A 15689-nucleotide genomic window follows, 5' to 3' on the forward strand; every position below is an offset into this window, starting at 1 on the left:
AGCTATGGGAAGACCATCCCATGTGCTGGAATTCCACTTGTGAGATTTTAGAGAGATTCGAACTGATGATCTCATGTTCACGAGACTCTTATACCTTGACCCTCGGCCTCCATCCTAATAATCAATTATTTATTTTTGATTAAAATATCCTGACAATGAATGTAAAAGGTAAGCAAATGATTGAAACGGAAAGAGTACATAGTTTATATTTTTAAGGCCTCATCAATTCCACCAGTTCAATTGGAATCAATATCAATATATCATCATTCAATCATTCAAATAGATGTACAAAATGAATACAAACAAACGCCTGATTACATAAATCATAAAGAGGAATTATAGGCATTTTTCTGTTAATTGCAATGTATTTATAAATTAAAGTATAAAATTAGACAACAACCGACCTTAGCTCAGTTGGTAGAGCGGAGGACTGTAGTGGGTAATACTGTCAGACATCCTTAGGTCACTGGTTCGAATCCGGTAGGTCGGATCTTTTTTCTGCTATTTTTTTTCCCCTGTATCTTCATTGCTTTGCTTTGGATCGCCTGTTCATTCCATTTGCGCACAAGGTCTACTTCATTACAAAAGTTTAAGTGAACCAAACATTTTCGTAGTGAAAGATGAGCAAGTCTTCTGCTTGATAGGTTAAAATTGTCTCATTTCATTGAACATATGTTAATTTTGATAGGTTTTGATAAGTTAACTAGTTTAGATCCCGCACAATAAAGTATTTATAAAGTTCTTATTTTTGTATTACTAAATCATAATAAATTAACACCTCATTAATTTTTTGTATTTATGTACAAAAAAAAATTCATATCTCACGTCATTATATTTTGATATGAGAAAAACAATTGAGCCGTAAAATTATTCAAGAAAATTGAGTAAATTGAACTGTAAAATAATAGTGGTATCTCATTAATTGTTCATTTTTCTCGTTTTATTTTGTTTCGAGCAAAAAAAAATTAAAACTAAAAATTAATCAAAGTAAATTGAGTAATGTGCTTAAATATATATTTTTTTTTAAAAGTTTTTTTATACCACAAAACTAATGGTTTATAGTTTTATATTGTGTATACTTTAATTAAAATATTATAGTTTAGTATTTAGTGAAAATTATATATATTGATGAAGATTAATTTTAATGAAAAGAAATATATAATAAAATACATTACAATTATTAATTTCCTAATTTAGTGAATACAATTAAATTATCAATAGTTTCCTTAATTAAAAATATGCTTTTTGGAGGGGAAAACTTGTGAGTTCACCTATTCATTTAGTAAATAGGGGATTTTGATAGGTTTTAGGTTAAAATACGAGCAAATGGATTAAATAATATATTGGATAATTAATCTGAGTCACATTCCATCTCATTTTATTGAACATTTGCTGCTAAAAACGATAGATAACCATTCAACGGAACAAAGTCCCCGCTTCTGAGCTTGTTCATTTTATTGAACATTTGTTGATAAGTTTTGATAAGTTAATTTTGATAGGCTTTAAGCAAGAATTTTTAATTACCTTCGTATATGCTGACTATGAATAATATGTTTTGCTAGAGAGCTGGTTTCAAGGTTAGAAATAATGTCACTCGCAAAATACTGGTATCATTTTATTGCTTCCTTGGACATTTATGTTATTTTTAACCCTATACAGGTGCACGAACAATCGAGCATATAGTAAGTGGTACAGTTGATTTTCGAGTGATGTTATCACCCCCATGTAATTAGTAGCGTATCAACTATCAAGTATTAACTTGGCAATTCAAATTTCAATTCTCAGTTAAATAACGTAGGGATAGGGTCAATTTTACCTAGTCAATGATATCGAATGAATCAATTCATTCTCTCTCGTGAAAAATCGTCTCTCCCGAGTTTTTGTGCGCACCCATTTGTGTTAGAAGTGGCAATCAGGTCAGTCGGGTCGGGTTATATCGGGTTCGGGGCAGATCAGGTCAGCCTACCCTTTCGGGCCGATGGTTTAACTACTTCATTATTAGGTCAAACGTATCAATCTAAACACTAAATCACTTTTATTTTGATCATATATGAAGCTTAATAATTATCGGGTCATCATTTAAATCGGGTCCATATCGGGTCTGGTCTGGGTCGGGCTTGGGTCATTGATTATCAGGTTGCATTAGGTTAGGGGTCATCATCGGGCCGGGTTGGCTCAGTTTCGGGTCGCAAAATTCTCAGGTTGTATCTGGTTGGGTTTGCTCGAGGTCGAGTCGGGTCACTCGGGTCGAATCAGACTTAACTCTAATTTGTGTTTCCTTTTCATAAACCCTAACTTTTGCTTTCTTCTTTCGAACCGCCATACTAACTATACCCCCAAACAGAATTCCTCCATTTTTTTTTCCATCTTGCGCAAATTCAGTTCAAACATGGTGAAAGGCAAAGCAAGTAAGAAAACAATCCCTAATCTCAAATTCATGCATTTTAATTATCTGGGTCAATTTCATTTTTTCATTATTTGATTATATGATTATAATATGTTACTCTAATTGTTCATGTAGAGAGCAAGAACAAGAGGGTTACAATAAAGAAGAAGCACCAAATTCTAAAGAAAGTGAAGGAACACCATAAGAAGAAAGCTAAAGAAGCCAAAAAGCATGGAGGATTGAACAACAGTAAACAAGTTGACAAGGACCCTGCTAATCCTAATCAATGGCCTGACAAAGACCAGAGTCAACAATCTCTTGAAGCTCGTCGCGCTATCGAAGAATCAGAGATAGCTGCTGCTCGTGAACACAGGGTGCGTAATTGTAATTGGATTGTTTTTTATTTTATTTTTCGGGTTATGTTTTTGTGGTATTTTGGGATTGCATTGTGAATTTTGTCATGTTAAAGGGTTTTTTTTGCACTAAAGTTGTCATCTTTGTTAATGTTTGTGGGGTATATTGTTGGAATTTGGTTCATGTATGGATATGAGCTCGAAATTTGTGATTTTTTGTGTTCTTGTATTCCTACAATATTAGAATTTGCAATTGCAATTGGAATTGGAATTGAAGGTGATGCTTTGATTCGTCTTGGAAGATGGTTTTTGTGTCCTAAGTACCTGGGTTATGCTGGGTTGGTTTGTCTGGTTGTCGGTTGAGGAGCATTGTTGTTAAGATAAGTGATTTCTAGTTAGCATCTCTTATCTGATGCATTCCTGGTTTCTCTGTGAATAAATATTAGGAGGGTTGCTATGGACCTTCTCCCTCCAACATTCTCTCTTTACCCTCTCACAATCGATTAATCTGATATATATTGGGGTCGAAAGTCAAGTGGATGAGGCAAAATATATACTCCCTCTGTCCCGGGTATTTGTTGTCCTTTTCCAATTTGGGTGTCTCAATCATTTGTTGTCTTTTCTATTTTAAGAATGAACTTGATGACCAATTTGATCATTCACACTCAATTTGTTCCACTTGTCATCTAGTAATTGGCCCCCTCCTCTTTTCTGGGTCTTTATGCCAAAACCAAAGGACAACAATTGACCGGGACGGAGGGAGTAATACTTTTAAGCGATTGTGAGAGGAGAAGGTAGATAGCAATTCTCAAATATTAGACTAACCCGGATGAGGTTTTGGACTTTGGTTACACTAAGCTGTTTTCTACTAGGGTCATTTAGAACTTCTTTGAGTGTTCTTGCGTTGAAGATTGTTGGATATCAAATTGAAGATTGATTTGTGGCTATGTGCAACTTTTAAATGTATCCAAATTCCTTTGCTCCTGCGGAGTGAATGCTTCTTTATTGTGAAGTGTTAGTTGTTTTGTTCTTTTTCCACCGTTGCTGTGTAAGTTAATTTTGCCTCCAATGTATCAATAGGCTCAGAAAAGAAAGCTTCAACTACTTGAGCATAGAAACAATGCTAGTATGGAGAATCAAGAGGGAGTTGTTGAGTTTAAAGACTTCGTGAAAAGCAAAGGTACATGGGAGCTTTCTAAGGATAGCGTGACTTCTTTGTTACTGCTTTAGCCGAGTGTTTTTCAGGCAGTTACTTACCCATACTTTTTGCAGACAATTCTGATAAGGTTTACTTTTTGCAGACAATTCTGATAAGGTTTTCTACAAGGAGTTGGTTAAGGTCATTGATTTATCTGATGTCATAGTGGAGGTTCTTGATGCTCGTGATCCCCTTGGTACGCGATGCGTTGATATGGAGAAAATGGTGCTGAATTCAGGCCCGAGTAAGAAGATTGTTTTATTACTGAATAAAATAGGTACATTTTCTTCTCGGCTCTAAATCAGTCACTTGGTTGTACACTTCTCCTAGATGTTTTCGCATAATCTCTTACTGTATGTATGCGCCAATTGTTCGTGTCAGATCTTGTACCTCGTGAAGCTGCTGAAAAATGGCTCAAGTATCTCAGAGAAGAATTACCAGCAGTTGCGTTTAAGTGCAGCACTCAAGAGCAAAGGTCAAATTTGTCATGGAAATCCTCAAAATCTTCAAAACCTGGCAGCCTTCTACAAACAAGTGAATGCCTTGGAGCCGAAACTCTAATTAAGTTGCTGAAGAATTACTCTAGGAGTCACGAGGTAACAAAATTTCATAACCAGTATATTATCTAAGCTTGCTTTGGGAATAAGTTCTTGTTGGTTTATTAATAAATTATTATTTCGAAATGTGTAGATAAAAAAGTCAATCACAGTGGGTATTGTGGGACTTCCGAATGTGGGCAAAAGTAGTCTTATCAATAGTTTGAAGCGATGCCATGTTGTCAATGTGGGTGCCACTCCTGGTTTGACAAGATCAAGACAAGAAGTTCAAACTTGATAAGAGTGTCAAATTGCTGGATTGTCCTGGGGTTGTTATGCTTAAATCTGGACAGAATGATGCATCCATAGCGCTTCGTAATTGCAAAAGGATTGAGAAGCTTGAAGACCCAATTGGGCCAGGTACGATATTTACCTTTTTTCAGTTTAGTTTTATTTTTGAATGCGTATAGCATACACTCGTGATAGTTTACCTTATTCTGTTTATTTAATGCACTTTAGCATTGATTTAGGACTTATAGATGTTTGCTTGCAGTCGACAAACATTTTTTCTTATTCTGTCGGGTTATTTTGCTGATCTTTTAGTTATATCAGGCAATGTTATTAGGATCGGGATCCTACTATGGATCGATGAGCTTCCTAAGATCGAATCGGTAGGATCGGATCGTAGAATCGTAAGATCCTACAAATTAACTAAAATACATAATTGTGTTATCAAATTATGTTAAAATCTCATGCTTAAAATTCAAAACACGTACTATTATCTTAGCATGTGCCTACTAATTATTCTCGTTTATTGATTTCTTTCTTAAAAGACATCTATAAAATTTTTGTAACGGAAAAAATTGAAATGTTAAAAATGTAGGATTGGGTCGCATAATCGTAGGATCGGGTTAAGATTCTACTTTAAAAAAGTTTGACACAAGTTGAATCGTAAGATCCTACAAAATTAAGATCCTACCCACGATCGGGATCGGTCACAACTTTTTGGATCGTAGAATCGTAAGATCCTACGATCCGGATCGAGAGTTTAACAACAATGATATCAGGCCATCAGGGTCATTAACAATAAATGTTTGTTTACTCAGTGAAGGAAATTTTCAAGCTTTGCCCAGCTGAAGTATTAATTAAGATATTCAAGATCGCAACCTTCAACTCAGTAGATGACTTTTTGCACAAGGTTGCCACTGCTAGGGGAAAGCTCAAGAAAGGTGGCATTGTAGACGTTGAAGCAGCCGCAAGGATAGTTCTGCATGATTGGAACGAGGGTATATAGAGCGAAAAATCACCGAACTATGTTGATTGTACATTCTCTTCTTAAATGTGATAGTTGTGAACCTTGAATTACCATATTTCCATTTTCAGGTAAGATTCCCTTTTACACCATGCCTCCAACTAGGAACCAAGGAGAGGTTCCCGAATCTGAAGAGGCTAAGATTGTTACAGCACTTGGAAAAGAGTTCAACGTAGATGAGGTTTATGGCGCGGAATCATTCATTGGTAGCTTGAAGTCAGTTGATGATTTCAGCTCCGCCGAGGTTCTTCCAAATGTTCCGGTTAATTTTGATGAACAGATGGTTGAGGTGAGTCATTGTGTTCTTTGTGATATATCTGTGTTTGCGTGGTACTTAATAAGAGTTGGAGAGCCGCAACATTGATTTGCATTACGGCCATTTTATGAGATGGAGAGCCGCAACTGTGTCTGATACTTATACTCGGACATGGGTAGCCAAAATATGCAGATTTTTCATATAAATGACCAAGTCCAACAGACATATAAAACCATTCTCTCTTCTTGTAACAGGAAAAATCTCAGGACTCGACGCCAAATGTTGTTGGCAATGATATGGATGAGTCCATGGAGGCTGCAGAAGAGGAACCAGTCAAAAAGAAACCAAAGAATGCAGCAATAAAGCAAAATGAAAATCTGTACGTTGCAGAAGGCATGCTCAACCCGAAAATGAGAAAAGCCGAGAAGAAGAGACGAAAAAAGGCCAGCAAAGTTGCTGCATCAGGAGATGCCATGGACGATGATGCCGATTTTGATTACAAGGTTGATGATAGACTGGGAGACTTGGCTATGAAAGACGGTAATGATGTTGGGGATGATTTTAAAGTGGAGGTGCCTATGGCAGGCGTGATTTTTGATGACGAGTAATAGAGATATATCCAGATTTATCGGCAAAGTTGGGAGCATCGGGAGATGGCATGGACGTTAACACAGACGCCAATGGAAGATTTTGTAGTAATATCAATTTTGTTAAACTGAGAATAACGTTAGAAATGAGATTGTTCAAAGTTGATCTTCATAGAATTATTATTATTATTATTATCCCTTTTTTTTTTGACAGCAACCAAATAGCATAGCTTACAAAAGAGCTTCCTGAGCAAGATTATGAGATTATTATTATTAAGTTTGTCGAACAACGCTCAAATGAAGCTTTATCATCAGCTCATATCACTGGCATCCCTCGACATTATTGCAGTTATATACTCTCTTAAGATGTCTTTCTGTCACTGTTTGTTCAGCTACGAACACGCTGAACAAAACACCTGACAACTCCTGCTTATATCCGAGTCCTGATCGTGTTACCCGTCGTTCAGCTATGATCAGAACAGCTGACAACTCCCCCTTTTATCCAAGATCTGATAGAAAACATAACGATGTCTAGAATAGATGATGATATTGCTTTTTTTTTTTTTTTTTTTTTTTTTTTTTTTTTTTTTTTTTGACAGCGATATTGCTCTATATAGATGCAGCCCGAGTTTTAAAACTGTTTGCTTATCCATGTATATAAATGTTTAAATGCGGTTTGCCTGAAATTTCGACAAAGTTGTCGGACCTAAATCATGGCTTGAGATTTAGAGTTCGTTAGCCGTCATGTTCAATTCATCCCAATTTGTGTCCAATATGAACTCGTAGTTGTTGATTAACTTTGTTGAATTACACAAATTTACAATATTCAGTTCCACTGGCCCAGCTCGCTAACTTGATGTTGGACTCGGTGACTAGTGTGCGATCTAAAGCCGTCTCCTAGCTAATGAATCTCGTTAACTTATTGTGCCATTTTCAAAAATACAATAACCCGACTCACAACCGGTCTGGTCTCGAGTCTCGACTAGGCAAAGTAAAAAAAAAAAAAAAAAGGATTCTCAAAAATACAATAACCCGCCCGACGCACTAACTGGTCTCGAGTCTCGACTAGGCTAAGTGAAAAACATAGGGGAAAAAGATGGCCGTCCAGTTGGAACCGTGGCAATCTGGGTGCTAATGAACCCAGGCGACACCGACATGTAATCCTTCCACTGACAGGAGCGAGAGGTAGTCGTTGCTCTGTGAAACCAGCCTCACGCATTCCCCTCTACTCTAGTACCCATGTCACCCGAGCCTTCGCTCAAGCCACAGGGGTCAACTCCCTACTTGGAGAGGGCATGTCAGAATATAGCCAAACTGGATCCGACCCAGATTACCATGACCATGTTCCACCATCTTGGTGCCCCCACTTGGGTTACAAACTCTTGTTATTGAGCTCAGCGAGAAATTAGTGTTAATGATGTTTATAAATATGAGATTAGCTATGTATTCTACCGATGTGGGATGGAGTGTGTAATTAGAGTTGATCTCTTATGACTTGATAACCCCACCACTGCTATTACATGGCGTCTTTCATTTCTTTGTTTGATTTGATAATCTAGTAATTAATACAACAAAGTTTACAATACATGTAAGATTGGTTATTATGAAGTGCATATTCGGACTCGAATCGGAACCGTGGTCGTGCAATGGATGATTCTTATGGTGCTTCGTTTCTTTGCTTGCAACCTGTTGGAAATGAAGTCATGGTTTTGTACCCGCCTGAGATCACACTACTACATTGCGTTATATTATATTTGAATTTCATTTTTAAAATTTCGAAAAACTTTATGCATAAAAATGAATCAAGGGATTATATCTTATTTAAAAAATGTAATACGAAATTTATTTTAGAAAGATGGTGGTTAATATGCCGGTACGACCTCAACATTATTCTACATTGTATGTGAAGTATTTGAGTATTAACGAGGCCCCGGGTTTTAAACTAATTAACTAGCTTTGTGACCCGTGAGATTCACGGGTTTATCTGTTTTAGTTTTATTATTTTTATCGTACTGTTTATATTTGTCTGAGCAATTAGTTGATCCATTTAAAAAATATAGTCTTGAAATACATAAAAGTTAGTTGGTTAATGCCTTATTTCTTTGACAATTTTGGTTTATTTTCAAAACTATATATTGTATTTTTGTTGTTATTTTGATTAATATACTAAAAACATGTGGTTTTAAACAAAAATTACCTTTCAATGAGTCCAATAATTCATGACACCATGTAAAAAAAATTAAATGCTTAAGGTTGCTTTTTGATTAGATTGTATAGATTTTGTACTAAATTTTCTATGTAAAAGTTTGAACATCGCTTTGTCTTCCGGCAAATAAAGTTAGTAAGTAAAGATTTAAAAGGCAAATTAATTCATAATGTTGAATTATTTCTCTCTTTTTTTTTCCTTCTTTTTCTGAGAATAATAAATCTCCCAATGTAAGGAGCTTAAAACATACTCCCTCCATACCACACCAATGGTAACATTGACTTTTTTCACACTTTTTATTACACGTTTTGCAACGTGAATATCTTTAGTTACACATTATTAAAAATTATAAAAAATTGATATTCTTATAGCATTCATGACGATAAATCAAACAAGATCTCACATGACTATATTTTGTCTTATAGATTAAGAATAATATCAAAGATTTCCTACGACAATGAATAGTGCCAAAATTCTCAATGTTACCATTGGTGTGGTATGGAGGGAGTATAGAATTATAAGGTTTTTTATCTTCTCAATATTTTAATTGTCATAAATCATATAGTAGCATAGTTATGAACTTTAATAAATGTTAGTCTTACTATATCATCTATACCAATTTGTCAAAAATTCTAAATTTTATATTTTTGCATAAATGATAAAATGAGTTAAATAATAGCCTACTACAAATCTCATTGTAATCTCTTATGTGTTATAAGACATATGCATTAGATAATATGACAAGTATGCATAAATATTAGATAATAATTTACATTTAGCCATTATCTATGTCAATAGAATTTTTTTGTCCAACTTGTTAATAAGATTGAGGTCCTCGCAACTCCAATTTAATTCTATGAGAGCTATTTTTCATAGGAAAAATGATGAATGAAAAAGAAACGCATACCAAAATAAAACATACATTTGAAAGTTTCTGAAATACTAAATTTTATTTATGAACCTAAAAACAATTAGTCATTCATATTCATGTAGTCAATTTTGTAGTTAGTTTATAACATAGTATTGAGTGGAATGGAGGGAATATTTGTTTAAGCACTTCTAGTATTTCTCTTCTTTAAATAGTCTTCTTTCTCCAATGAACTATCCCTAAAAAAATCCACTGAGTGATTAATAAACAAAATGGTGGAATTTGATTTATGTAATATTAACCTTATCGTTATTAATTTAAGTTTTCGCTTAAATAATGTAAGAAATAAGATATTGAATCATAAAAATGTAAGTATATTTACCTATGAATAGCACAATTCCACAAATGTTGATAGCCCCTAAATGAGAACAAAATAACATATATGTGAAGGTTAAAAATGTGAAGATTACTTCATAACTAATGGAACTTAAAAATAAATAAATAAATTATTAATTTAAAACCTTAGTACACTTACCTTGATGTTGATACAATGATAAGAAAGATTATTGACACATATATATAATTCTTTTGGCGATGGGGGTAAAAAAATATTCGCTTGAATTTCGGCTCACAAATGTTGCCTTCCATCAAACATTTATAGCGAAATGAAGATGTGTTTTATGACTTTTGTTTATTTTTTATTATTTCCAAATTTAATATATACATAAATATATATAAATGTTTTATGACTTTTGACCATTCATATTCATTATTAGCAAATTTAATATAGACATAAATATAGAGTAATGAGAATTGAAATATAAAAGGTTTACTTTTTTTTTTTCTTTTTTTTTTTACAAAATCCACATTGCACGAGAATTGTTTAGGGAGTTATCTTATGAACTAAAAAATGGTAGATATTTTGTCTTCCCTTTTATTTATAAATCATATTTATAGATTTACATATGTATTCAATTTAATGAAATTGAGCAAGTTTATTGCAATAATATTTAAGGAGTTGCACATATAAATAATTTAAAATTAGAGTGATGTAATTTTTTATTTTTCGTTTAACCAATTGTACTTTTAAAAATTAAAATGTCAATGCTTAATGTTAAGTATGTTATTATTTGCCCTCAATATTTACAAATTCTTTATTATTTCATAAACGGCGTAAAATTAGAATTATGTGATATATATTTGTTACTTAAAATACTCTAAGAATAAACGTAGAAATTTAAAATTTAGTATGAATTTTGATTTTTAATTGTTTTTAAATTTATCTAGAAGTTAAAAGGCCAAACTTTAATATTTTTTATGCTAATTTATTTTTTATGTAAATATTTTTTAATTTGTGTATCGTTTTAAATGGATCATTATACGAACATGAATTACCTTCTTAATTAAACACGTCATACTACATAGAGGATTGGTGACGTGAAATTTTGGTAATGCAAGGTGGCATTTAGAATATGGTGGCGTTTGCCATGTACGCGCTTTTAAAGTTTACCCTTTTAATAATATTTATAGATAAGTGCATTGAAATTTCACCGATCATTTTATTTTTTAAACTTTGGTAAGGAAAATGGTAATACAACAAATATTGGTTCCTCTAATTATCAAACCACTTATTCTTCCTTCATAAGTAAAACATACATTTATATCTCTATAATCTATCTACGTACCCTAAGTATCACTCAAACAAACCACATTTGTACACAAACATCATCAAAGACACATCTAACATGCTAATTGATCTTTGAAGTTGGAGATTTGTTCAAAAACAGGAAGCCTCCGCGGTCTAAGTGGGCCCCATTTTGACTCGAGTTCTTCAAGCCCATTAACAAACTCATCCTCCATTTGAAGATCCATAATGTTTGACATCAAAGGTGGTGGTTGCCTTGACTCCAAATCCAGCAACAATTCTTCCGCCCGATTTCTCGTTCTGATGTCTTCTGAACCCGGATAATCAGCCCATATAACTTTTTCGAGAACAGAACGGGCCTCCTCATATCGGGCTTGTTTGATCAAGCACAGGCCCAAATTGCATGCCTTGTTTGCATCTGGATCGATCATTTGGGCTTTTCTGTAAACTACTTCAGCTGCTATGTAATTCGTCTTTTGCATGTAGGCCCAGCCTAAGTTCCCCTGTGATAAGAGAAAACAAAAAACAAGATTAACAGCTGATTTGCATAAGATAGCTTTAGGATACAAGTTATACAATAATGTTTTTGCTGCTATCATTAAATGAGGTGCATGGTATCGGATGTAGCCGTTTTCCGATTGCAATTGCCATATATGAGTATCTATGATCTTGTAATTTATCGTAGAGCCCTTTTCAAACGATCATTTACCAAAGTATCTATGATCTTGTAATTTATCCTACTTAAAGGGGCCTAGGGGGCTAGCCATAAGAGCGATTTTGATGCTGACGAGTTCAAACCCATGTCATGAGTACCACTTCTCAGTTCTCAGGACTTTACCAACTAAGTTATTTGATATCTGCATCATCTATAATTCATTGACAAGAGAGTTGATTGGGTTAATACAACCTTCCTAACGCCAACGGTGTCTTGTTTCAATTCCCTCTCGAACAAAAACTAGATTATGGCGTTCAGAAACACTATACTCGTATACAATGGTTCTAAATATACATCATTGTAAAACCGTCTCTTGTTTTACGCATAACGACTACCCTTGTGAAAGTAGCTATCAATTTCTTTTGTGTGCCTTAGACGATATTGAACCGTCTTACACAAGACCTTAAAAAGGGAGATCATTGAACCTTAGGAAACGTAAAAATGCGATACGTAAGGATAAAAAGAGATGAATACCAGTATCCTAGACATTTCTTGTTGGATAGACACTTGAAATTTCTTGCCGTGAGATCTTGCTGTTTTTGTTGGTTTTCCATTGAATGCTTCCCCTTGGTATATCATCCTTAACTTCTGTCTTAATAGCTCTATTTGCTCATCTACTTTTCCACATTTCTGTTCAAACCATCTTCAACTTATTAATTCTCAAAATCTATTGTTTACTTCATGTAACATTTAACATAGGTGATTTAAGTCCATACTATGGTGCGTCAGCGGATGAAGAGGAACCAAGCTTGAGGCAACGCTCCTTTCAACCTGGGGAGGCTGCAACAGGAGTTGAACCAGAGGCTCATAGCTCAAGCCAGGTCATAGAGTAGGTCTTAGCCTAATATACACACTCTACCGAAGAGGTCTTAGCCTAATGGTTAAGACGGAGGTATCATACATGACAATAGGTCACAGGTTTGAATCCCCTCCCCCATATACTGTACCGGCCTTATTATGCCTCATGTGACACCTAATATACATTCTACTTATTACAACTATGGCTATTTTTCAAAATAACTACCAAATAGCATACTTATGATTTAATATTGGAAAGCGATCTTACACAAGTATATTGTAAAACAAATCCTTTTCGTAACTACGCAACATTTTAACATTTATTTGTGAGTTATATTTCATGTTCATTGGATTTGTCTTACAAGAGACTAATTGTTGCAATGTTTAGGGTTGGCCGTCCAAAAGTGCCTTCCAAATTACTCTTAACTCGTACTCTTGCATTTTCGATTTATCTTATACAAATGTTTGTTTTCTTGTATTTGTAATAACGGGAGTTAAAACTTAAAAGGGCACGTTTAATTTCATGGCGATGGGCTTCAAATCGGAGTGAGATTAGTAGATTACTAACTACAACTATATATAGCATCTAAGCACGAATATCTGTGTGAAGAAACAACGATATAAAAATCGAGAAAACAGTCATATTGTAAGTACCTTATACAAATCAATGAGAACATTATCAAGGGATTCTTGAGCATTTTTCGAGCAACGACACCTAAAAGACTTGATAGCTTCAATAGCTTCTTCAGTTCTATCAAGCTGTTTCATCACAACAGCCATGTCTTTAAGGGCGCTATCAACCCTATCCCCTGCATTTATCGCCTTCCAAAACCACACTATCGCCGCTTCCGGATCTTTTTGTACTACCTGATCATCACATACATTATTAACAACTACGAATAAGTACTATGTAGACCATTACATCCAATTGGTATAATCTTGAAATAATTTGGAGACAACTAATGCAAATGCATTCATTCATTTTTGTACTTATTATTATTATACTTCCTCCGTTCCAATGAATTGTATACGTTTGTTTTTTCGACACTATTCATAATCTTCACTATAACTTCTAATATACTCCCTCCCATTCACAATAAACCTCCCTATTTCCTTTTTCGGTTATTCACAATAACCTCCCTATTTCCTTTTTTGGTAAGTGTTTGTGTGGTCCAAATTTAATTGTATGGTGGGGTAGTGTATTTGTGTGGTCCAAATTTAATTATATGGTGGGGTATTGTGTTTCCTTAATTTTTGTGCCAAAATGAAATGGGAGGTTTATTGTGAATGAGAGGGAGTATAACATAAAAGATAGTCACATAAGATCTTGTTAAATTGTCTACATTATGAATATCAAATTTTTATAATTTTTTTTTTTTGGTGAGCAAGAGGGGCTAAGCCCCGATACAGAAGAAAAGCTAAACTGAAACTAAACGTATACAATTCATTGGAACGGAGGGAGTAGTACATTAGTACTTATATCCTTTTATGTATGTGTGAAGTAAAAAGGAGTTATCCTTCATTCAAATATCTTCTTCCTGTTTGCTTTTACGCAGAATTATTATGAGTATTAAGTTTTTTTTTTTTTAAATATAATTTTGCGAAATATAATGTTGGACTATACGGTAACAATAATTAATGTGTAAAACTGTCTAACAATAATCCAGCGATAATAATAAATGAGTGTTTAACCAATAAAATATCATGCATATAGTAAAACGATCTCATTCTATAATTTGCGTACTATAAAAAGCAAATGGGGAGCACATAGTAAAATTGAGGGAGTAATTAAATATTGTAAGTCATTAAGCTTCTAATTAAACCAACTTGAACAACTCTTAATAAAGTAGGTAGGTACTAGGTGGTAGGCTTGTAGGCAGGCATTAAGATATACAGGATCACAGGAATACTAAAAATCAAATAAACTCGTCTTAAATGAGAATTTGCCTGTATATACAACGATCTTACACAAAACCGACTTAGTAATAAAAATAAGTAAGGAAAGAACGAACCTGGGCATGTTTAGCACGAACATAAGGTCCATCCCCAGCGGGGACCTTATGAATCACATGAGCCAAGTCTCGTTCACCGCCACCGCCACCGCCACCGCCGACACCTAACATCTTCTTTGAACCGCCACTGCTTCTCATCTCCATTCTGATTATGATGAAGTATTATATATACGTGTTTACTATTCACACCGAAATTAAACTCGAGAAGAAAGTAAGAATAATAAATAAAGATGAAAAAATGAGAATGAGTGAGATAAGAGTAAAGTAGAATTGAGGTTGGAAATTGGAAAGTTGCGAAATCAAGGGAGAAGAGAATCAGATGTTTGTTGAGGAAGGATGAAATATAGAGAATTTGAGACACAAATTTGGCGATCCATAACCAAAAACTAAAGCTTTTTATATACTCGAAGGGTTAACTTTGTACTTGGACGTTTTTAAGTCCATGTTCATTCCTTTTATCTTTTGTTTTCTATTTTTGTTATATAGAGTACTTCATTTTATTTTATTTTATTTCTTTGGTAGTTGCTTACTAACACACTTAAAATTAGCACAAAATCTCATTTGTGAATTGTGACGGCCAATATCCGTCACAAGTTTGTGACGGGTCAAATAAAACTCATATGGAAGGATAAAGACAAGTCATTTGTGATTCCCTATGCATTTTTACTTTTTATCTTATTTACCCATGTGAGTAATATTTGACCTGTCACAAGCTTGTGACGGATATATTCGTCACAAGTAAGACTTATTGTTAAATTAGTAGGAGAGTAGTGCAAATGTCAATTAGTTTAGTTAATACATAAAGTAGTTTAGATCC

General features: G+C 34.1%; 1 protein-coding gene, 1 non-coding gene and 1 pseudogene across 2 annotated transcripts; 2 read left to right on the top strand and 1 right to left on the bottom strand.

Moving 5' to 3' along the window:
- Positions 1-399: 399 nt before the first annotated feature.
- Positions 400-490, top strand: TRNAY-GUA (transfer RNA tyrosine (anticodon GUA)). Its single transcript is given in 2 exon segments — positions 400-436; positions 455-490. It is a non-coding gene; the product is annotated as a tRNA-Tyr (tRNA).
- A 1816-nt stretch (positions 491-2306) lies between these two features.
- On the top strand, positions 2307-6823 carry LOC141591867 (guanine nucleotide-binding protein-like NSN1; annotated as a pseudogene).
- Positions 6824-11241: 4418 nt separating this feature from the next.
- LOC141590928 (protein SULFUR DEFICIENCY-INDUCED 1-like) lies at positions 11242-15180 on the bottom strand. The gene is made up of 4 exons (XM_074411435.1): positions 14873-15180; positions 13515-13727; positions 12537-12692; positions 11242-11850 (listed from the first exon to the last, which is right to left on the bottom strand). Exons 1-4 carry the CDS (start codon positions 15014-15016, stop codon positions 11443-11445), a joined length of 921 nt encoding a protein of 306 aa, XP_074267536.1. The 5' UTR covers positions 15017-15180; the 3' UTR covers positions 11242-11442.
- Positions 15181-15689: the final 509 nt, after the last annotated feature.

The sequence above is a fragment of the Silene latifolia genome, chromosome 7, assembly GCF_048544455.1.
Source record: "Silene latifolia isolate original U9 population chromosome 7, ASM4854445v1, whole genome shotgun sequence".
Classification (NCBI taxonomy): Eukaryota; Viridiplantae; Streptophyta; class Magnoliopsida; order Caryophyllales; family Caryophyllaceae; genus Silene; species Silene latifolia.